At 44.0% G+C, this 24,107-nt stretch overlaps 1 protein-coding gene and 1 long non-coding RNA gene across 16 annotated transcripts in view; one reads left to right on the top strand and one right to left on the bottom strand.

Annotated features, from left to right (window-relative positions):
* The window catches only part of MTMR3 (myotubularin related protein 3), a 137,050-nt gene that overhangs the window by 109,912 nt on the left and 3,031 nt on the right, over positions 1–24,107 (top strand). For 4 of the 13 annotated variants that reach the window (XM_060121712.1, XM_060121707.1, XM_060121709.1 and 1 more), the window contains 13 exons: positions 593–689; positions 3,223–3,336; positions 7,963–8,168; positions 8,705–8,836; positions 9,818–9,929; positions 12,928–13,123; positions 13,916–14,101; positions 16,700–16,870; positions 18,310–18,455; positions 19,109–20,525; positions 21,630–21,740; positions 22,214–22,302; positions 23,054–23,080. In XM_060121712.1, coding sequence (XP_059977695.1) covers positions 593–689; positions 3,223–3,336; positions 7,963–8,168; positions 8,705–8,836; positions 9,818–9,929; positions 12,928–13,123; positions 13,916–14,101; positions 16,700–16,870; positions 18,310–18,455; positions 19,109–20,525; positions 21,630–21,740; positions 22,214–22,302; positions 23,054–23,080 — 3,004 coding nt within the window. The other 9 variants (XM_060121716.1, XM_060121714.1, XM_060121713.1 and 6 more) reach the window with 6 other exon arrangements.
* Positions 20,834–24,107, bottom strand: part of LOC132504361 (uncharacterized) — a 49,832-nt gene continuing 46,558 nt past the window's right edge. For 2 of the 3 annotated variants that reach the window (XR_009534861.1, XR_009534863.1), the window contains one exon: positions 23,614–23,903. This is a non-coding gene — a long non-coding RNA (uncharacterized LOC132504361). Of the gene's footprint in view, positions 21,237–23,613; positions 23,904–24,107 lie in introns of those variants that run through there. The other variant, XR_009534862.1, reaches the window with a different exon arrangement.

Here is a 24,107-nt window from a genome sequence, read left to right as displayed (position 1 = left end):
TTCACTGTAAGGATGTTAGTGTTTGGTTAATGCTGTTGATAGCATTAACCCAGTATTATTATACATGCACACCTTAAAATCCAGAAAATTCGGGTTCTGAAATCTGGCCCAAAGTGTTTCTCATGAGGAGTTATAGGTCTATACTACTACTCTTGATGAAATTGTTGATTTTATTTCTTATGTATACATCAGTCTCAGTGTGGAAATGGGAAAGTAGCCAGTATAGGGATAAGAACATGGGTTTTGAGATGAGACAGACCTGCCATAATAATCACCTCAGTCTCAGTTTTGTCCTCTGTAAAATGAGCCCAGTGATACTACTCTCAAATTTGATAGTAGTGATTAGATAATATTCTTTTTTTGTTTTTTAGTTTATTTTTAATTGAAGAGATAATACTAATTCTTAATTAAAATCAAAATTAATTTCCTCATTTCTTCTTATAGTCTTATCCTGGCAGGAGATTTTTTTAAATATGTTATTTATACAATACCTTTTTAAAAATAACTGAGCAGGGTAGCAATGCTTTCATTCCACCTGTTGTGGAAAATCATATTCATTTCGTCCTTTCTTCTATCTGTCTGTGGTTCCTAGGGGAGCACGTAACATCAAGGTTTAAAAACGAAGTGGAGCGGATGGGTTTTGATATGAACAACGCCTGGAGGATTTCCAACATCAATGAGAAGTACAAGTGAGTTGTATTTGATCCCTGTGGACTGTTTCATGGCCACTGCCTTTGCAAGAAACCCCAATTCTCATGTGGCAGGACATTTGAATTTAGACTTTTTCTTTGAAATGGAGTTTTATTTATTAAATCTAAATGCCTCATCTTCAGCGTACTTCTTGAGCCTTCTGTTCCCATTGCTATCACTGGAGTGGAAAGAGATCCTTACTTATAGTAGGATCCTGGAACCTTCCTTTCTATCCCCTCCTATTCTTTCTGGCACATGCATGTCTAGATAATATTGTGCTTACCTGTAGACAGGGAGTTTCTATTGTTCTCATCACTGCTTGACATCACATTAGAGATAAGATTAGTGATCTCAGAAGCAGTGATAAAACGCTTACGAGTTGGTTTTTACTGTAATTTTACTCCAGATCCTATGAAATAGGCTACCGTATTATTCTCTAATTTGTTGTTCTAAAACTAATGTCACAGCTATGATCGCTTAACCATTAAATATTAATGTAACCATTATTACATATTTCCCATTACCTATTTCCCTAAAAGGTATAAGAACTTTGGTAGGGGAGGGCAGTTAACTACTGTGATTTTGGTGATCCAAATTTCTATAAAACAAAAGAAAATTGTCCAGAATTTTAAAATTAACATATCCTTCTCCTCTTAAGTTTCCCTGCAGCAATTGGAGGCCTTAATCACTCTGTTGTCCTTCCAGCTGCCTCAAATTATGATAGGTATTTTCCTGGACTGTTTGTGGGTAGCCACCGGAGCATTTCATTTTTTGTTGGAAAAACAACGGCTAATTACTACGTACAGCTCTTAACATGGACCTTGGCCAAGGAGGTGGTGTGAAGAATCAGGAGCTACAGACGTATCATACTTTGCCTGTTCTCAGTGACAGGTCAAATTAGAGAATTGAGGTGGAGCAAGGAGGTGGGTCCTCAGGGAGCCTGAGGCTGCCACAGGCTTTGCTCACATGTAACCCACCTTTCCTATACTGGAAACTACTTATCTACAAGTGAGAAGTTCATACTTGCTGAAGAGCTGACTACTAGGTAATGTAATCCTTAGAGAACAAGGAATATAGTGATCCAGAATATTGGGTGAAGTAAAACAAAACCTGAATTAAGCTAAGCTTGTTGAGAAAAAATTTTTGAGTTCAAAAGCTAGTGGTTTTCAGAAATCTCTTTTTAATATGGATTTTAAAAATTAACTTCTTTGAGTCCACTATTTCCACTTCAGAACCAGCCTTCAGGACATTGAAAAGTTCTTCGTACTACAAAGGAAGAATAAGAGCCAAATTTACTCTTAAGTTTGAAGAAGATAAAAGGAACAAGACTTATAGTTAGAGTGTTAATTTATAATCTGTGTCCTAGGTTATTTTTAGGAGTTTGTAGATAGGTATTAGGAAGTTTGTGGAGCTACTTTTGGTCACTCTCCTTTCTCCTGGTTAGGCTTTTGAATTCCTGATACTTAATCTGGAAATTGAGAATAAGGGAGAGAGATATAGTGCAGAATGATCAGATCCCTCAATTCCTAAGCAGTTTGTATTTTTCTGCCTCTTCCCCTAATGCATAGAGTAGGTAGGCCATGATGGTAGTGGAGGACGAGGAGCAGTTTGTATATTTTTGGATTTGGATTAAATGTCTTATTGCCTTCGCTATTGAGAAGGAATATTGGGTTTCCCAGAGAGAGACATGTCTTGTAAGTAAAAAACCTATCAGAGATAATGCTTTCTAGGGCACCAGCTGGACTAGTATGTGCCTACTAGTATTTTCCCTAATGAAAACAGCTTTTCTTATGCAACATGATAAATCAACTGTAATATAAAATAAAAGTTAAATTTAAAAAAGAGAAAAACAGCTTTTTTTCCCCTTGAGTGTAGTTTATTCTGAAGTATGTTTTATAGAAATTATGATTAATAGCATATTCACATTACTAACTTGGCTTAATGGAGCTACGATTATGTATGCAGATGGGGCTGACCCATAGTGCTCTATCTATATACCCATGGCTGCACCTGTTACCTATAATTAGGACACCCTGTTTGGTTCACATCAAAGAATATGTTAGTAATCCTATGAGGTCTCTGGAAACTTGAAATTGTGGGCTCTGGCCCTTCTTCTCATGTTTCCCTGAAAAACTGAGGGTCTGGTAGAGGTAACACAGACTTCCACCTCTGCAGTTGGACTGGGCATTTGTGTAGTTAGAAATGACCCACATATTGGTTACAACAGTTACAATGGAGTAACTGCCTCTCACCTCCCCTTTTTACATTGATAGTTAAGATCGCCAGATTTCCAAAAGGCAGCATCAAGTGGAACAATCCAAGATAGTATCATTTGACATATACATAAGTAAACACTTAAGGCAACCCATTCTGCTGAGCAGGCCAAGACTCAGGTAATGCTCCTCATTGCCTTTTAACTGGCTCTGGGGTAGCTTGATCAACATCCTTCTGCTGGCTCACTCATTTCTCTCCCTCTTCTCCCCTCCCTTTCTGTCGTCTTCCCTTCTCCCTCTTCCTCACCTTCCCTGTTAGGCTGTGTGGTAGCTATCCACAAGAGCTCATAGTGCCTGCTTGGATCACTGACAAAGAACTAGAAAGTGTCGCAAGCTTCAGGTCCTGGAAGCGCATCCCCGCCGTTGTCTACAGGTAAGTAAGCCTGGCCAGACCCAGCCTGGTCTGGTGCTACTGCCCACTGCATGTGGTCTGCTGCTTCTGTTGCTGCTAACCTGGGGGTGGGGGTGGGGGGTGGTTCAGGGAACTTTCCAGGTTATTCTGTACTTCCTTATTGCTGAAGCTGCTCGTCCATTCATATACCAGTAATTCATCTGGAACACTACCTGATGATTCAGTTGACACTGAAAAAATTTTAATAGAAAAGTGGCTGGACTTGCTATTTTAAGATCCTTCTGACATTCTTTGGGAAGATAATGTGCTCATTGCATTTAGCTTCAGATGTTGGCCTTTGGATTGAGAGAGATGAATCCTAGAAAGTACGAATTGGGAGTGTAGATTTGAGTCATTTGTGATTGTCTTTGTGGTTGAAACTTTGACAGATGGAAGAGGTCTGCTTTGAGAGGGAGCATTTAGAGAAGAAGGCTAGGGCTTGGCTGGATAGATGCTATCAGAGATCAAAGGCGGGAGAGTCAAGGGAGGCAGGTCCTAGGAGGGGGTGGTGGTGTGGTGACGAGCACAGGTTTTAGAATTCAGGTCTTCTCTCTGACTCGCCTTGCTGTGGCACCTTGAGTAAGTCCCCTAACTGACCTCAGCCCGTTCCCAATTAGTAAAATGGGAATGATGTTCTTACTTCACAGGTATGCTGCAACAGCTGAATGAAGCACTGGGCTTCCTAAGCAATGTCTGGAGTAGGTTGTATTCCTGAGGGCTGCTTTTATAATTCAGTGAATAGCTAGCTCAGTTCTCACAGAATCATGTTAAATTTTTAAGAAGTCATTCCCTCTTATTTTGGAACAGTTTCAGATGTCCTTGTAATATCACATTCTCCATTTCATTTTTCCAGTTTGCAGACATTATGGACTCTCCTTGAATTCGGGCCAAACCAGTGAGGTTTAGTTAGAAACTCATGCCAGGAGGCAGTCCATTGAAATACTGAGGTTGTAAGAAGGGGTTTATTTCATTGTGGAATTCCCACTGAGGTAACCAGCTTGTTTAGCCCATGGAAGGCAGATTCTGATGCCCACCCTGAAGAGGGAGAGATGGAAAAGTACGTATTTGCTTCTGTCCCAGTGGAACCCATTAAGTTTTCAGCCTCAGTTTTCATCACCGTTGTTTTCAGACACTCCTAGAAAAGTAGGTCACCAAATTTACTTATCACTCAAATGGTAAGGATGACACAGGAATTAGAGAGAGCAGTGAAAGCTGAAAGGATTAATGAGTCTTATCAGTGATCGGCCCAGCTCAAATAGGGAAAGCAGCTAGCTGCTGCTCTGCGGACAGCAGCTGTGTTAGATCAGCAGCCCTGGCATTTGTGAGGTTTGCTGACTTTGAGCATAAGGGGAAAGGATTCTCATTCTCAAAGTAAGGGTCTTTTGGTGAATTCTCCCTGTTGGTAGAGAGGCCTAAAAGTGTAGGCTGAAGAAAAACTTAGAGTAAACATGGGAAGCTTCTTTCCCCTTCCAAAGTTTATTCCAGAGGGCATAAGCTTCCCTAGCTCAGGTGGCAGGATGCTTCTGAATCCATCGTGTGTTTACTGAATGTAGTTGTCTGTAAATTGCAGTAATGACTCCTTAGGTTGCTAGCAGCAGTTACTTGACAGCACCATGCTGAACCAGCACCTGATTTAGTGCTTTCTCCTATGGTGATGAGAGAGTGCTTAATTGGATTTATTATTGAAGACAGAGATTGCTTTAACACAGAAAGATGGTGCGAAGGGCACCCATCTGTAGTGTAATTCACAGCTCTTCCCCTTTGTGCATTGAGTGATTGTTAGAAACTTCTAGTTATTTAGGGAGTTGATTAATACTAACTTAAGGATAGTTTAAACATTTGTATCTTTCTATATAAAACTGAAGCATTTAGTGTTTAGTAGGGGACTCATACATTGGACATCTTAATTTTTATTTTTCCTTGTTCTATTTGTAAAATGATGGAAATGCTCTTTAGTGATTTTTAGCTGTAGTGTTTTTGTTCTTTCATGCAATCTAAAGCATTTAGAAGACTGCAGAAAACTTCACTGCTTATTGCAGCAGTTCAGTTGCAATCTAGCTATTATAATACTATGGCCCTTAGGGAATTTCCTGGCGGTCCAGTGGTTAGGTAGGACTCCTGCTTCCACTGCAGGGGACACAGGTTCGATCCCTGGTGGGGGAAGTAAGATCCTGCATGCCGCGTGGTGCGGCCAAAAAAATAATAATGTGGCCCTTAAAACCCAAGACCCAGGCTGACGAGTGCCATCTACTGTTCGTCTCGAGCATTGCTGGGAAAGATTTCAGAAGAAAAGGATGTGCAGGAAAGGCCCTGCCAGCCTATCCTGTAAAGGGTTTGCTGTCAATCAGCTCATTGGTTACTCAGCACCTATTATAATATGCTGGGAGGCATTTTAAGAATCAGTGAGGTTTTATTTATAGTTTGGCTCCATTCAGCAGGTGACCCAATTGAATGTGTTGGCAATACACAAGTACTTTCCATTATTTGTCTCCTAATGAGGGAGGATTTAAAAACTACAAGCAAACTGATGGTTCCAGTGGAATTTGATTATTGCCAAATTTAATTTATTGCTTAGGAGTTTTAGGATTGAAAACAAAAATCTTTCTCACATTCCTTGAACAAGATAAATAGATTCAATAGTCTGTTTTTAAAAAATCCATCTGTGCCCTACATGTGTTATATGTGTGTATGAATATGTGTTTAGAAACAACTTTAATGGGAGTAAAAGACATTGACATTTCTCTCTAGGATATAGAATTGGGAGACATTAAAATTTTTTGCTTACTAGCTTTTCTACTCATTTATTTTTAAAGTGAACTGATTACCTCTGTAACTTCTAAAAACAGCTTTATTGAGATGTCACATACAATTCATTCTTTTAATGTGTATAGCTCAGTGATTTTTTTTTTTTAGTATATTTGCAACTATCACTACAATTATTTTAGTACATTCTCACCACCCCAAAAAGAAACCCCAGACCCATTAGTAGTGACTCCCCATTCTCTCCCCAAGCTCCTTAGTTCTGGGTTATCAGTAAATCTACATTCTGTCTCTATAGATTTACCTATTCTGGACACTATATAAATGGAATCATAGTATGTGGTCTTTCATAACTGACTTCTTTCACATAAGAGCAATAACATACTCAAGGTTCATCCGTGTTGTAACATGTATTAGAACTTGATTCCTTTTCATCGCCAAATAATATTACCTTTATAACTTTTTAGTTGCTAAAATTGCCTAACTAAAATTCCTAATGAAGAAAAGCTTGGGTTTTTAGAGCATCTTAAGATAGACTATGAGTATGATTTCTGGTCTTATTTCTTTCTTTTTTTTTTTTTTTGTTTGCGGTACGCGGGCCTCTCACTGTTGTGGCCTCTCCTATTGCGGAGCACAGGCTCCGGACGTGCGGGTTCAGCGACCATGGCTCACGGGCCTAGCTGCTCCATGCATGTGGGATCTTCCCGGACCGGGGCACGAACCCACGTCCCCTGCATTGGCAGGCGGACTCTCAAAACCACTGCGCCACCAGTGAAGCCCTGGTCTTATTTCTTGATAAAGGATCTTATCAGAGTATGGCTTATTGATGTTTATTCTATTCATTTCCTTCTAATAGTTTACAGAGGGTGGCTGGCTCATTGAGCTATCTGCCTATAGTAAGAGCAGTTGTGATTCATGAAATGTCAGGAGGTTTTGTAAAGCAGTCCACTATGGGCCAGGTAAGTATATCAGTCCCACGTGTGGGATCTTGTTTTGAAAAGCCAGCCCTAAGTGTACAGCCCTAAGTGTACAAGCCAGCCCTAAGTGTACAGTTGCTACAGTGGGCCCTCAGAAGTCAGTGAGGAAACAAATGTTTGTCAGCATCTATTATGCTAGGATATTCAGGTGTAGTATTAAAAAGGAGAGATTAATCCTTCATTATTAAGTGTGATATTTGTAGTTTTTAAACTGATTTTCAAAAAATAAATATTCAAGTATTTTCTTTATGAATATTTTTCTCTGACATATTTTCTTTTATCATTTTGTTGGTTATTCTACAGAGGTCTCTAAAATGGTTTGATAATCAAGAAAGATGCAGATAGGTTTTGTTATTTTTTATTTTTAATTATTATTATTAATATTATTATTTTAAATATGTATTTATTTGGCTGTGCCAGGTCTTGTTTGTGGCATGCAGGCTCTTTTAGTTGCGGCATGTGGGATCTAGTTCCCTGACCAGGGATCAATCCCGGGCCCCCTGCATTGGGAGCACGGAGTCTTAACCGCTGGACCACCAGGGAAATCCCTAATTATTACTTATTTATTTTTTGTCTGCACTGCACGGTATGTGGGATCTTAGTTCCCTGACCAGGGATCAAATCCGTGTCCCCTGTAGTGGAAGTGTGGAGTCTCAACCACTGGACCGCCAAGGAAGTCCCAGGGTTTTGTTATTCTTGTTCCTGTATAAGACTTCTGCCCTGAGAGGACTTGAAGCTAACCCATCACTTACTTGCAGTCAAGCTGTTCATTAAGGCATTTAAAATCTACTATCTCACTTTTTGTATGAGCACAGAGCATCTGAATGGGGCCACTGGGATGGGTACAGTTGTTGTCTTGTTCCCCGCACAGGCACCAGAGCAATGGAGCTGTCATTGCCCGCTGTGGACAGCCGGAGGTCAGCTGGTGGGGCTGGCGAAATGCTGATGATGAGCACCTGGTGCAGTCAGTAGCCAAAGCTTGTGCCTCCGACTCCCGATCCAGTGGCAGCAAGCTGTCAACTAGGAACAGTCCCCGAGACTTCCCCAATGCAGGAGACCTTTCTGATGTGGAGTTTGGTAAGGTGCTCCCTGGGCCTCTGGCAGCAGTTTTTATAGCATCTGAGAACCTTTTCTTGAAATGGCCTTCTTCTTGTAAGACACAGAATTTGTTTCATAGGAGAGAGAGAGTGAAGCATCAGTTGATGCGATTGTGCGAGGAGTCATGGATCTTGGCAAAAACCAGAAGACCCTCTGTTTCAGACTTGGTTTAAGTGGACTAGAGTGTTTGTTGTCTTTCTTGCCATCATGACAAGATGGAATTATATATGTGATAGGGGACCTACAGTGTCTCCAGACCATGGGGGAAAACACCAGGATTATGTTGTAGTCATTCTAGGACTATAGATGTAGAAATGCGGTATAGGAGATTGTAGGCAAAATAGAAAACAAACTAGAGAGAGAAGTCCTATTGTATTAATGTAGTTTTGGTTAGGTGGATTTCACTTAATCGAGTTTTTTGAGTACTGTAATAAGTGCCTGTGGTTCTTACTTTGTGGCAATTCTGGGAGAGACAGGTTCATTTAGTTTTTCCTTCCTGCTCCTGATGTCCCTAGATTCTTCTCTGTCAAATGCTTCAGGAGCAGAGAGTTTAGCTGTCCAACCACAGAAGCTTTTGATCTTGGATGCACGCTCCTATGCAGCAGCTGTGGCGAACCGAGCCAAAGGAGGAGGCTGTGAATGCCCAGGTGAGGTGCACAGTGCTTTCGTCCCTGACCCTCTGTCCCTGTGAGTCCACCCCATGCCCAGCTGGGTCTTAGTTCTCAATTTGAAGTGAATGGAAAGCCATGTTCCTCAACCTGTCTTGAGACAGCCAGAGCTCCTTCTTGGATTCTTAATACTGTATGCTCTTTTTAAGGGAGAAATGGAGGAGGAGGTGCAGTGAAACCAAAGAATCTTCCTTCCCTGTGCCAACTTTTAGGTGATAAGGAAAGTAAATCCTCTCCCATAATAAGGCCTGTTATGTTTGGAAGCTTCTTTAGCAGCTCAGTTTCTCAGCCTTCTAAAAGCTTTTTTTTGTGTTTGACAGTGGGTATGCTCATTACTAGCCTCACAGAAAACTCCTCACATGACTTTTACTTAGAAAACATGGGGTAGAAATTGAAGCAGCAGATACAAAACTCTAGCAAAGTGCCTCAGTCTTGACCTATAATACCCCTACTGTTTGAACGCTGGCTTTCTCCAAGGACCTGTTAGGTGCCAGTTGTGTGCTGTTGGAGCAGGTAGAGGCACTGAGCTCCTTTTTCAGCTGTGAGCTAAGCTGGAATCTAAAAGCAGTTGTACCAAGGTGAAATTTGAATGCAGAAATGCATGGTTCTGCTAGGTTCTTTTCAAAGAGATTCCAGAGATGCAAGTGAGGAGAGACCCAAGAAGTAAACCTGGGGTAAGATGGAAGTATACACATCTTTTTTAAAAAAAAATAACAGCTTCTATTTTATATCAGTATCTTCTTCACAAATCTAACCTTCCTTTTTGAAAAGACAGCTAAAAATCAAGCATTGTTTTCCTCTCATAATAAAGGACTGGGCTAATAGGCATCAAAACATTGGCATTTCATTAGTCAGCAGCTACAGTGGGTCTGTTATATAGCCAGTTTGCTCCTTTTAAATTTGGCCATTTGGACTTTAAATTCAACATATTTGTGTTCTCTTTGTTGTTATTCTCTCCAGAGTATTACCCGAACTGTGAAGTTGTTTTTATGGGGATGGCAAATATTCATTCAATTCGGAGGAGTTTTCAGTCTCTGCGATTGCTGTGCACACAGATGCCAGATCCGGGAAAGTAAGACCTTGGCTTTGGCTTTAAGTTTGCACTGATTTTTTTTTTTTTTAAATGAATTTGAAAGTGTCTTTCTATTTTTTGGTAAATTTCAGTTTAACTTTCAGAGTCCATGGTTATTCTTACTCCTGTGTTAGGAGCATGCAGCACAAAGGAGGAACTGGAAGAAAAATCTAGCACTTTGAAAGGTTTAAAATGTGCAGCAAAGAACAGATCTCAGCCCTCAGAATGGAAGCATTGCCTTCTTATTTTTCCTGGGCCCTCTTCCTTTTCTTCCACATGTTTTTGACTCAGAGTAACTTAATTCTTTGTTTTCTGACATACTGTAGTGACACTTAACTTGCTATGAACTGGAATGTTTTACTGTGAAGAGTAAAAATTTATTCATTATGTTCTGAAAAGGGTTAAAAATTCTTTAAACTTGCCAGTAGGTCAGTTCCTTTTACATTTGCTTCTAATTTCTAAACTACCATCTTACTTACTAAGAACATTACCGTGATTTTTATTGCTTATTAAAAATGAATGGCTGGCATTTGCTGTGAGGAAGGTGAAATAACACTCCTCCCCCCAAGGGAACTGTTTGAATACAAGATAAATTAGGAGGAATGCTCTGTAAAACAAATATGGACAGATAAATATTTCAAAGCCCCTGTTTTACTGTTTCAGGAAGCCAGAAATGTGCCAGAGAAGACAGAATTTTCTCTGTTCTGGTGTTTGTGCTAGGTCCCATAGCTGTTTCCCTGGGTTCTGTTCAGTAGATCTCATGATTGCATCAATTTTGCAGCATTGTTTGATTTATTAAATCAAATGGCTGCCTGAACCACTTGTACTAACTCCTGGTAGCAAATGATTAAATTCATCACAGTTGCTGATTAAAATCAGCCCAGAGGGTGAAGCAGTTGTCCTTGGGGAAAAGCCTGACGGAAGAAATAAGATCGCTGCCCTGCTTTGGGGATTAGCAACTTGCATCTGCTATACATATTCAGAACCTAGCTAGTAGTACTCTTCCCTAAAGGAAGGGGAGGGCATAGAAAGAGCCTGGTTGAGGATTCAGGAGATCTGCCACTAATTGACTGTGTGACTTAGGCCAGTGGCTTAATTCCTGTGGTTATCAGTTTTTCCTGTCTATAAAATAAAAGGGATAGAGTCAGTACTACCTGATCTCTAATATCTTCCATAAGTTAAAATTCTTTCTTAAAAAGCTGTTTTTTAAACTCTGAGTCAAGAAGATGTAATTAGCCCTTGCTTGGTCCAAATGAATGTCAGGGAGGAGGAGGGAGGTTGTAAAGGAAGAAGGAAACGCTTTGTCTGTCTTTGGCAGCAAATCATAATGCAGTACTGAAGCTTCCCTTGTGGATAAAAAGAAACTATGGCAGAGGCAGGACCAGCTTATAAGCGAGCCTTCTGACACTTGTTTGCGGCCGTAGAGGGCTACGGCATGCTTAGGTTGCTACCTCAGCTTTTGAGAATAGGACAAGGGAGCCTGGAGTCTCAGCACACCTCCTCCGTTGGCAGATTTTGCAGTGCAGCTTCTGTGTTAGGCATGGACGGACGACACCAAGTGGTATGTAAGAATGATTCAGTCAGGTTCAAGAGAACCAGGTTCTCATTTACTGTTTCTCCAGGGGCCAGGAGATAAATTAGTATTTGTTCTCCTAAGCCTCATCTTTTATTTTTTTTCAAGACTGTGTGAGGAATGAGAATAAATAATCAATCCACCAGCAAAAAATGTTTCTCAGGTATTTAGTAGGACATAGAAGGTCTTGAGACAGAATTTTTATCCACGGTTTAAAAAGTAGGAACCTTCAGTGTGTGCTAGGCACTGCACAAGGAGGGTATAGCTGTGCCTGAGACACAGTGTCTGCCCACTGAGGAGTCAGAGTCTGGTTGGTATAACAAGCAAATCCATGTGAAGCCACTGCTTATGCAGTACATTCTGGTGTTTGTTTGCCTGGAAAGACCATCTCTTTGGACTATTCCAAATTCCCCAAGGTTTAATAAGCCTTTATAGGCTAGTCTTGGCAAAAGCCTTCTCATAGTCCCCTGACAGAAGTATTTATTCTCTCCTCAAACTCAGAGTTTGAAGAACTAGACTGTGGTCTTAACTACAAATCTGATCACATTTTGGAGAAATTGGAGCTTTTTTGGGGGGTTGGGGAGTAGAATTCATGACAGGGCACAAGAAATAAAATGTCAACACAGTTCAAAAACCATTTGTGGTCAGCTTGTGATTATTCCCAAGGGGCCATTCTTGGGCTTTGATACTTCCTGAAGGCTTTTCAAAAGGTTTTTAGATCCCTGCTGAATCTAGTCTGTACTAAGCCCAGCAGCTGTGTAGCCACAGGCGTACTAATTTGTGTGAGTCTAAATCATTAGTTTGGGCCCATCCAGTTTTAATCCATAGACATTCAAGACTTGATCAGTGGTAGGTGTTGGGGTGTGGGTAGTAAGCGATGTTGTCTGCACTGTTGTTGGATGTGGCATCTAGCTTGTATCTTATTACAGACATACTTACATTTGAGTTTTCTTTACCTTTTTTTTTTTTTTTGAGAACTTGCTGGGCAGAGTTGCTGATCATTAAATATAAATATTTTCTCTTTCCCATCTCAGAGTGGCTGTGTTTTTTGTTTTTTTTTGTTTGTTTTTGGAGAAGATTCCAGGAAGAGCTACTTTTCTTATACTGGGTAGATATACCTATTATGGACTAAAGAATATTAAATATTAATTCTTTCTGGGAAATTAGCTATAAGATTTTTGGAACAGAAGGTGGCCCTGTTAATTACTGTCCTATTTCTAAGGCTCTCCTCTATTGCATGGTAGGGCTTGGGTCTTATCCTTGTACATGCTTTGTAAACACAGAGATTTTCTGTTTGTTTTGGCAGTGTTTTATTTGGAAGGAAAAGTCTTTGGGAATTGCTTTTGAATATGACTGGTATTTGGCTTGACCCAGTATATCATAAAAATCAGCATTTCCTATCCCCTTCTGTTTTATTTTTTGTAGTTGGCTCTCAGCTCTTGAAAGTACAAAATGGCTCCATCACCTGTCTGTGCTTCTGAAGTCAGCACTTCTGGTAGTGCATGCTGTGGATCGTGATCAACGACCAGTGCTAGCACACTGCTCGGATGGCTGGGACCGCACCCCCCAGATTGTGGCATTGGCTAAGCTCTTGCTGGACCCTTATTACCGAACCATAGAGGTAGGATTTGACACTTCAGGATGAGTGGGGGAAACCTTGGAGGGTTTTATGATCAGTTTTGATTGAGGTGGCTAGGTCCAGTGAAAGTGAAATTTCTGTAGTTTTGAATCATTACTCCTTTATCTTGAGCTAAATTGTTGTGGTACGTACCACAGTGCTTGTGCCTCTTAAAAGGGGGTAGATTGTGAATAACCAGGTATTGAGAATACAGACATGTTTTCCTTTGCAGAGTATCTACTTGCATACCCCAGGAAAGTGGGGCTTCTATAGAAGGATCTTGACATGCTTATTATGGTAATGGGTCTGTATATCACCACAATATTCTGTGGAGAAAGAACCCTATTGTGAAATAATCACCTATTGGGTTAAAGATATAAGAAAAACCATAAAGGTACCCTAAAATATATGTAAATCTGGGATGGGGAAAGGTTTTACAAACATGACTTTGTAAGTATACCATGAAAGATAGAAATTAAAAAATAAGAAATTAAGGGGGAAAAAAGTATGACTTTTTTATAGTGAATGAAGGGCTAAAAATATAAATAGTCTCAACGAAGACTTAGATAAATGCTTAGTTACCACCCTTTTGATGATTATGGAATGGAGTTGAGGGAATCGGGACACTGCCCTAAGCCTGTGTCCCATCCTTTGGCCATGGGGCTGGGTTAGGGGCTCCTGGTGGGCTTAGTGGGAAGGTGTTAAAAGGGATCACTGTTGGTGACATTAGGCTCAGAACAGTTATAGTTTGGATAGACAAGCACAAATGGGTCTCTCCTGGGTGCTTCCCTGCAGGGTTTCCAGGTCCTCGTGGAGATGGAGTGGCTGGATTTTGGCCACAAGTTTGCTGACCGGTGTGGTCATGGGGAGAACTCGGATGATCTGAACGAGCGTTGCCCAGTGTTTTTACAGTGGCTGGACTGTGTTCATCAGCTTCAGAGGCAATTTCCGTGCTCTTTTGAGTTCAATGAAGCATTCCTTGTGAGTTTGGGCTTGTGATTCTTCGTTTTGGGAACCTTCTAAATTCATAGGGGTATCAATGCAAATGTTAGTGGGCCAGTTTTCACATGAAACTGCATCCTTTCTAGAATTTGAGGGGTCATTCTTCCATTTTTAATTAAAAAACAATAGTAATAAACAGGTGTTTGTTTATTTAGTGAATCCATGTGTACTAAGTTTACATAAACTTTGAGTTCTTCTAAACATAACTTTTAAAATGGATGATAAAAGCACTAAACAGTAGTTAGAAATAGAAGCAATAGATTTTCATCTGCTCCCTCCAGTCCATCTACCAACCCCCCTGTGTCTGTTCCACACTCTCTGCTCCCTGTCCTTTGAAGGAGGATGTACTATCCTTGCCCTCTTCCAGCCCCTCCTCCACTTGTGCACCAGCTTCCACCCCCCTCCTTTGCTCAGCTTCATGGCTTCAGCATTTCTCCTCCCTGCCCTGTGCATCAGCCTATTTTCCTTTTTACCAGATCATTGCCATCAGCATACAAGCATGGTGTAGTGCCTCCTATTTCATCAAAACCGTTTCTGGGTCCTGCATCCCCCTCTAGCTATTACCTCATTTTTCATATCTCATTTCTTCACAGCAGAGCTCCTCAAGTCTTGACATTTACTCTCTCAAACGCTTCTCCTCCCATTCTCTTTTAAACCTGGCCCAGTCAGGTGTTCACTCCACCACTTTACCAGAGCTGCTCTTGTTAAGGTCACCAGTGACCTTCACATTTCTAATCCAGTGATCAGTTTTCAATCACCCTTCTTTTTTTTAATTGCAGTATAAGTGATAGATAACATTATATTAGTTTCAGGTGTACAACAGTGATTTGATATTTGTATATATTGCTAAAAGATTACCACAAAATTCTGGTTAACATCTGTTACCATACATAGTTATGAAGTTTTTTTCTTGTGATGAGAACTTTTAAGATGTCCTCTCCTGGCAACTTTCAAATATACAGTACAGTATTCCTAACTTACAGTCACCCTGCTGTACATCACATCCCACGATTTACTTATTTTATAACTGGAAGTTTGTACCTTTTGACTGCGTTCATCTTCTTTGATCCATCATTAAAATTTGGCACAATTTAATCACTCCTTGAAACACTTTCTTCAGTTGACTTCCAGCACACAGTCTTAGTTCTCCGCTTCACCAACTGGTCCTTTCTGTCTCCTTTGCTGGTTCCTCCTTCCCTCCCCACTCGTGAATGCTGGGAGTGCCCCAGGGCTCAGCCTCCTTCTCTAGGGATTTCATCCAGTTTGTTGGCTTTAATTGCTCTCTGTGATTCCCACATGTATACGTCTTCAGCTCAGATCTCTCTCTCCACTTAACTCCAGGCTCTCATCCACTTGTGACTACTCAGTATCTCCACTTGGATGTCTTAATGGTATTTCAAACTTAACATGTTCAGAACTCAGTTCTTGATTTCCATGTCTCCACCCCAAAACTTATCTTCCAGAAGTCTTCCATCTCACCAAATGGCAACTCAAACCTTCGATTCATTTAGGGCAAAAACTTTTATGTCATCCTCAACTCTCCTTTCTTTCATATTCCATATTCAGTCTGTCAGCAGATTCTGCAGCTCTGCTTTAAAAATATATCTAAAACCTGATAACTTATTGCTACCTGTGCTGTTCCCAACACTAGTCTAAGCCACCACATCTCCTGCCCCAATTCCTGAGTCAGTCTAGCAGCCTGAGGAATCCTTCTAAAACATGATACAGACCGTATCATTCCTCTGTCAAGAAACCTCCAATGACTCTGCTTTTGACACAGAATAAAAGTCACAGTCCTTAACATGGCCTGCGAGGCCCTCCTGCAAGGCCTCCAAGGCTCTCTCCACAGTCCTTAAAATGGCCTGCAAGCCTGTCCAGGCTCATTTCCTCCCATCCTCTGCCTCATGTAATGTCTGTCAGTTCCTCAGAAGTTGCAATCCTGTGCTCACCTCAAGGCCATTGTGCCTGGAGCAGCCTCCTCTCCCACCCCTGGCTGGTATGATCTGCTCTCTCATTTCCATCAGGTTTCTAGAGGCCAGTGAGCCTTCTCACACTGCCCTGCATGTGCTCTGGCCCTCTTACCCTGCCTTATTGTTGTCCATAGCACTGGTCACCCCTCCCCCCACAGCCAGAGCGAGCTCTGCCAGGGCAGGAGAGCTGTCTTCTCACTGTTGCCTGTCCAGCACCCACAGGAACATTTGGGGTATGTGAGATGCTCAATAGCAACTTGCTGAATGAAAAGCTGTTTAGAAGTTCAGACTTGGGTTGCACACTGACCTGCTCCTATGCCCAGTTTATACGGGTAGCTGTTAACTTGGGACCTTGGAGACTGTTTACAAGGGAGGCCAAGAGGATGGGGGTGCCAACACCCTGTCTTTGCCGTTTTGACTCAGGAGTGATGGTGGCTGGGGTTATGAGGAGTCTGCGATTGGGTGGCTTACTTGGGTCCCCCATCCTTACCAAGTGTGAACTGAAGTGCACATCAGGGGTGTCAGGGAAGGTGGCTTAGCTGGGCTGACCTTCCCCCAGAAAATGCATACCCATTGTTTGATTTTGCCTCATATTGGACTCCCATAGGTGAAACTGGTGCAGCATACCTATTCCTGCCTGTTTGGAACATTCCTGTGCAACAACGCCAAGGAGAGAGGGGAAAAACATACTCAGGAACGGACGTGTTCTGTGTGGTCGCTGCTTCGGGCGGGCAACAAGGCTTTCAAAAACCTACTGTATTCCTCTCAGTCAGAAGCCGTATGTATTCTTTAGTCTTTTCTCCCTCATCAGCAGAATGAATTTGGGGATGGGGACATATGGGATCTTTTTTGAGAAGTGACTGTTTTCTCGAAGCCATCTCAGTTGTCTCTGGATGGAGTAGTTCCATTTTTTCCCAACCACTTTGTCCTGAGAAAGGCCTGTTTTCTGGTTATTCTGCCCTGCTTCTGACTGCTCTTTGTTCAGGGTGGTTTGATTTAGCAAACATCTCTACTTTGCCACTCTAGACATGAATCTTTTCTGGCACCTCCGCCAGAGCTTATTTCTAGCATGTTCTAACAGGTGGAGGAGGCACTTAAGTTGTTCCCTGGATGCCCCTGATAGCTCAGAAGGAGCTGCAGGCCCCTAGCACCCTTCCAGTGTCAACAGGAAATGATACCCCATTATAGCATCTGTCTCAGCAGAAAACTGTTTGTGACACTAGCAGTGTGTCTGTGTGATCCTCTGCTCACATGGAGAACTGGCAGGCCCTTTAAGACTTTGTTCCTCAAAGGGGCTTCCCTGGTGGCGCAGTGGTTGAGAGTCCGCCTGCCGATGCAGGGGACACGGGTTCGTGCCCCGGCCTGGGAAAATCCCACATGCCGCGGAGCGGCTGGGCCCGTGAGCCATGGCCGCTGAGCCTGCGCGTCCGGAGCCTGTGCTCCGCAGCCGGAGAGGCCGCAACAGTGAGAGGCCCGAGTACCGCCAAAAAACAACAAAAAAAAAGACTTTGTTCCTCAAAGGAACACTTTCTGTTAAGCAGAGAAAAGGAGGCACTTATATCTGTGCATTGGTACACAGTAATGTACACAGTAATGTTCCTTTTGTCAGAATGCATCTTAAATTCTAAAGTCACAAGGAAGCTAATCAGAGGTTATACTGATTTGCTGGACTATTAATTAATAAACCTCTTCTTACAGTTAAGTAGTCCAAGGAAAGATTGAAGCTAGCTGCTTCTCTCTCTCCTGTGCCTGCTGGGGAAGTAACAGTACAGAAGAAAATTCCCTCCTTTTCACCTGATTAATTTAGATGATCCTATAAAACAGGTTTGACAATGTGTTCTGAAGCCAAGCTTTTGTACTAGGGAACTATCAACCATCTAGCAGAATGACTCACTTTCTTGTGTGGTAAAAGCAACAAATTAGGTTGAGAAAAGCCAGTCATTCAATAAAGGTGACCTAAGAAACAACTAATGAGAAATGGATTTAAAGAATTTTTTTTAGATTTTCATTCCCACAGAGGCTGTCAGGTGAAAAATGTCCCGTCTACCCACCACCCCCTGTGATAGAGCTGCATGCACTCATGCTAATGCCCCTTGGAGATTGTGCAGGACTGCTGGGCGTTCCTGCTTGGTGCTTGCTTCTTCACCCTCATTTCTAGACATTTCTAACAGACTTGTTGGAAGTTGTTTAAACCTGTGTCTACCGCTCTCTCTTCAGGTGCTGTACCCTGTGTGCCACGTGCGTAACCTGATGCTGTGGAGTGCAGTGTACCTGCCCTGCCCATCCCCGTCCACCCCTGTGGACGACAGCTGTGCACCATACCCAGCCCCTGGCACCAGCCCTGATGATACACCTCTGAGTCGGTGAGCCTGGGGCTGATGCCAAGACTGCAGGTCCTTTGTGGGTGTACTCCTGTGTTGGGATGCATCCAGGGATGGTTGGAGATCATGACATTATTTGGTTCCACACATCTTTCTTAGATCTCTGAGGAGCAGTTTCTCAGTGATGGAGCATATCCTCTGGGTTCCTTGTGACCCTCTGGCTGACTGCTCTGTGCTCCTGCCTCCCTGCTGTGACTTGCTGTCCTGGGCTTGAAAGGCAGATGCCATCAGATGATAGACAGTCTGGCTTTGAGACCTATGAATTAGCTTTATTGAATTCAGACTGATGAATAATAATTTAAAATATTGCAATATCAGAAGATCAGCAGTGCTACTTTCCTCTGCCACTAATTGAGAAACATAGCAGTATCATGAAGAATATCTTTTTAAAATAGCGTTTGCTATTAGCTTATTTGTATGTGTTGGGCATGGGGTAGGGATGGTGCCAGAGGAATAGAAGTACTCATCCTGGAGCTCTGCCTTTCTGCAGTCTGAGCCTTAGTCCAGATGCGCCATGGCTCCTTGAGTAGCCGTAATGGAGCCATTTATGAAATGACTGCCTGTTAAAACCTGTTGTCTCCTACTTCCCTGTGAACAACCTCATATTCTCATTTCCCCCAAACTCCTTCCTTTAGGCTACCAAAGACTAGATCATTTGACAATCTGACCACCGCCTGCGAGAACACAGTGCCTCTAGCCAGCCGGCGCAGCAGTGACCCAAGCCTGAATGAGAAGTGGCAGGAGCACCGTCGCTCGCTGGAACTGAGCACTCTGGCTGGTCCTGGAGAGGAGCTTCTGGATCCTGACAGCCTGGGGAAGCCAGCCAAAGTGCTGGGTGGCGCCGAGCTGTCTGTTGCAGCTGGAGTAGCTGAGGGGCAGATGGAGAATATCCTGCAAGAGGCCACCAAAGAGGAGAGTGGGGTAGAGGAGCCTGCCCACAGGGAGATGCAGGAGGTCAAAGAGGAGGCTCTTTTAGAAGAGGGGAGCAGGGGGAAGACCCCTGAGTGCCCAGCCATTGTGCTTCATCAAGAGCCAGAACTGGGTGATGCTGCTCTAAGGAGCCACCATCCAGGCACCAGCCTTCTTGTGCTCTCACAGGGTATTCTTGAGCAGCAGGGTGGGCACAGTATTCTCCCCAGTTCTCTCCAGGAGCCCCCCCCGGGAGAGGATGCCCAGGAGGTCCCTGTGGAACAGTCTCGAATAGGAGCTATCACACAGGACAGGGAGGAGGCAGTCCTTCCAATCTCAGTAGATGTGAAAGTTGGCTTTGGTACCTCACAGTCAAGTTCTCTGCCCTCCCAAGTTTCATTTGAGACCAGAGGACCAAATGCGGATAGTTCCATGGACATGTTAGTGGAAGATAAAGTGAAGTCAGAAAGTGGTCCCCAAGGCCATGATAGACCTTGCTTACCTGCCAGGGTAAGCAGTGGCAGGTTCAGTGGCAAGGAGGAGCTTCCTCAAGCCATGGAGCCCAGGCCTTCAGAGAGGAGCCTGGCTGAGAGGCCCCAAGTGGGATCTCTGGTGTATAGGACTTCCCCCAGCAGCACCCAGAGCCCAGCGCATTCTCCTTGTGCCTTGCCTTTAGCTGAATGTAAAGAGGGGCTTGTGTGCAATGGTGCTCCAGAGACTGAAAATAAGGCCTCAGAGCAGCTCCCAGGGCATAGTACCCTCCAGAAGTACCCTACCCCCAATGGGCACTGCGCCAATGGGGAGACTGGTAGGAGCAAGGACTCACTGAGCCGCCAGCTGTCTGCCACAAGCTGCAGCTCTGCCCACTTACACTCGAGGAACTTGCATCACAAGTGGCTGCACAGCCACTCGGGGAGGGCGTCTGCAACTGGCAGCCCTGACCAGCCTTCCCGCAGCCACCTGGACGATGACGGCATGCCTCTGTACACGGACACTATCCAACAGCGCCTGCGTCAGATTGAGTCGGGCCACCAGCAGGAAGTGGAGACCTTGAAGAAACAAGTCCAGGAGCTGAGGAGTCGCCTGGAGAGCCAGTACCTGACCAGCTCCCTACGCTTCAATGGGGACTTTGGGGATGAAGTGGTAAGTACACCATGGTGCCTCCATAGCTGCACAAGGAGACAGGGCACACTGAGCCGGGGCGCCCTTTGTACAGATTTCTGAAAGAACTGGAAAGTTCCAGAATTGAGAGAGGCTGGAGATCAGCCTCAGCCAGGTGATTGGCAGTGTTCTTTTTCTTTCCTGTCTTGCTTACTTTCCACAGGTATCCTGTCTAGACAGAATTAGGAAGAGAGTGAGCACTCACTATGTGGTTGGTCAGTTCTCTTCGGAGAGAGGATCATGCCTTGAGAAAAGCGTGAACTCCTGGGCAGAATAATATTTGTAGGGCAATGTCAAATATTCCTGTGAAATCATAGTGCCTGTCCTACCCCAGTAACTAGTGAACAATTAGCTGCTGCACCCCACCCACCCCCAACCATAACATGGGCTGTAGCTGTGAAGGTTTAGTTCTTTTTAAACAGGTATTTGTACCTACCTTGTGGCAGGTGATGGCAGTAGAAATGGGGAGAGGTATCACTGTTGGGAGTTAGCACTGATGGAGCCTGGTGACCGGAGTGGTGGTACCTGAGGGGAGGTTCTCAAGGAGGCAGTCTCGACGTGATTAAGGACAAGTGTGAGTCTGGCTCTGAAGCAGTCAGCGTACATTAAAGGCGGGCTCGTCCAATGACTTTCACTTCAAACTGACTTGGTTTTTCCTTTATATTAATGATGGTTTCTCATTTTCCCAGAGTCCTTCAGAGAAAGGACATGCCCAAAGCACTCAGTTTCAACACACACATGTAAGTGGCAGGGTTGGACTGACAGGCCCCCTGAAGCAGCTGACACTGAGTTCCCACTTCATCCTGGTCACTTCTGCCCTACTCACTTCCTGGAACCCGAGGCCTGTCTTTCCACTCCAGAATCCCTGCACATAACCTTAGATGTGTGTATCTCTCTTCTAGCTGAGCTCAGCCCTGTCTCTGAACCTGCTCAACCCAATTCTTGATGGCTGAGGCACCTAGAGATTCAGCAGCCCTAACACCCAGGCCCGCCCAAAGTCCCCAGTGCTCCGTTCTTTGCCAAGCCCTTTCTTCTTCTGGGAGGAGACCAGGTTCATTCTGTTCAGCTGTGTTTGTTTGCCAACAGACTTCAATTCCTGACTCGGAAAGCATTCTGGATCAGAACTGTTTGTCTCGCTGCAGCACAGAGATTTTCTCTGAAGCCAGCTGGGAGCAGGTGGATAAACAGGACACGGAGGTACAGGCTCAGCCCCTGTTCTGAGTGCCACCCATGCAACTGTTCTGCAGTTCTTCTCTACCCCCATCATCCATTCCCCCTGCCCCTGGCTAAGGAATGACCACACAGCACACTTAGCCTTGAGCCTCTCTGAATCTCAGCATCTATGAATTCCCATCAAGCCTAGAATTTCTCAGCAAGGGAGATGCAGCAGGCCAGCCCTCTCTCCTCATTGCCTCTATGAACTGGAGCCTTGCCAGCTCTCATAGCGACCCAGGGTGCTATTGCCTGCCACTTGATCTCAGGGGAGTTTGGAGTCCCCTCCAGGGAAACGATTTGGACGCCTTTCTTGTACTGCTGACATCAGACCTGATGGGCTGGTGCCACTGGAGCCAGTGTGGTCCTTGTGACTCCTGCTGCCCCCAGCATGGCTCTGTTGGCTCCGGCTGGATGGCCCATCTCCTGTCACTAACCTGGCCTCATCCGTTTTACAGATGACCCGTTGGCTCCCTGACCACCTGGCCGCCCACTGCTATGCATGCGACAGCGCCTTCTGGCTTGCCAGCAGGAAGCACCACTGCAGGTGCCACTGGGAGGGTGTGGTGGGGCGGTTGGGGGTGTAGAGGCTGAGGTTTGGTCCACAGAGCCTGCAGATTTGAAAGATGCAGGCAGCTGGCTGGCAGTGTTCTGAGGCAGACCCCAGGGTCTTCAGGACCCTGACTCACCTTTTGTGCCTCTGAAATTGGTGTTTGCAGAACTGCACTGGGTGTCTTTCTTCCATTTTAGAGTGATCGTGAGTAAGTTTTGAAAATGATGTCCCTTTTTTATTTTGCTTCCTGGATTGATGAAGCAACTGCTACCACCACCCACACCGCCATTTCTTATTCCTAGAATACAATTTCTTCCCATTCAGCACGGCTGCTGTGAGCAAAGACAGTTTTCCTGCTGTGGGCAGAGAACTTCGTTTTCCTACTCCTTACCCTCTCTCCCTGACCGCATACTTATTGGTTGGAGGACTAGTGGGAATAGCTTAGGGTATAGTCTTCAATCCATAAGGCTCCTGACTTCTTTCTTCCTTCTGGGTTGGGGTAGTGAGTGGTTAGGGATGCTTTGCCCCAGCTGGGGTGGTGACTGGAGGATATTCAGTGTTACTTGGGGTAGGAATTTTATCTGAACTGTGACATAGCCCACCCACATGAATGGACCTAGATTGAAAATGGAACCACCTTTGTCTGGTGATGATGCTTCTAGGACTGTATCTCTCCCCATGCTCACCCCAAGCCCAAATGTCTTTAGTTGGCTTCTTCTCTGAGTTCTTTCTCCCCTCCTTGCAGGGACATTGACTGTGTTGATCAAACGTGGTGAGCATTTGCAACAATCTGTCTGTGATTTCTGCACACCTACAGTAACTTCTCCACACTAACGCTACCATTTCCCCCTCTCTGCACTCATTGGGATGAAGCTTTGGGGCAGGAGTGCAGGCAGGCAAGCAGGTGGGCTTGGGTGGGGTGGGGGGACCACAGCAGCTGGCTGCAGGTTGCAGCCGTGGTTGCCCCTGCTGACTGCATAGGTCAGCCGAGCCATCTTGCTTATGGCAAGAAGCGGTGCTTCAGCAGGCGCTGGTCTTGTGGAATAGCCAGTTGAGGGGTTTTAGAGCTATTTCTTTTGGGTCAGTCATTCACTTAGATGCCAGAATGATGCCGGTGACTTTCAAGTCAAACAGCATGACTTTTTTTTTTAAGGAAAAAAAAAAAGAGCCCAGGACTGAACAGAGGTGGTCTTTCCGGAGAACTGTTAGCATTGAAGACTTAAGGGAAAACTCCACTTAGGGTCTATCAGGATCCCCTGAAAGAAGTCAGATAGAAAAGCTTAACTCATCAAATACATGTCAGGCCTTTAAGCTGAATTCCAGAAGGTATGTTAAATAAATGTACACATCCAGAAGTAGATTTAGGTAATGTTTCTCTGTAACCACAGTTGTTGCTGACTCATGCTTTTCAGAAACAGAGTTGAGAAGTACTCACTGCATTCCAGAAGATGAAGTCTTTTGTTTGTTTTAGTTCTGTCTTTCCATTGCTCCTTGTCTAGCCTTTTCCTTTTGCGGTGGTATTTTGTTGCCAAAGGGTATTCAGTATTCTGTCTTCTGTGCTTAAGTGATCCTTAATCCAGCAGTGGGTTTCCTTTCTGAGGAGCATAAATGAAAAGGTAGTGAGTGATACTGGCTAAGGAGGAGGATTTCCTTTTAGATGCTTGCCCCAAGTCTTTGGCAGGCTGCATTAGACTCTTCGGAGTCTCCTATTCTAGGGCCTCCCCAGAGTGGGGTGGGGTTGTAAGGTGAGCAGAAACTCATCCTCTGCCAGTTCCCTTTCCTGGTAGTTGTGAAGGGCA

This window comes from Lagenorhynchus albirostris, chromosome 14 (genome assembly GCF_949774975.1).
Source record: "Lagenorhynchus albirostris chromosome 14, mLagAlb1.1, whole genome shotgun sequence".
Taxonomy (NCBI): domain Eukaryota; kingdom Metazoa; phylum Chordata; class Mammalia; order Artiodactyla; family Delphinidae; genus Lagenorhynchus; species Lagenorhynchus albirostris.
This window is presented reverse-complemented; position numbering and strand designations above follow the sequence as displayed.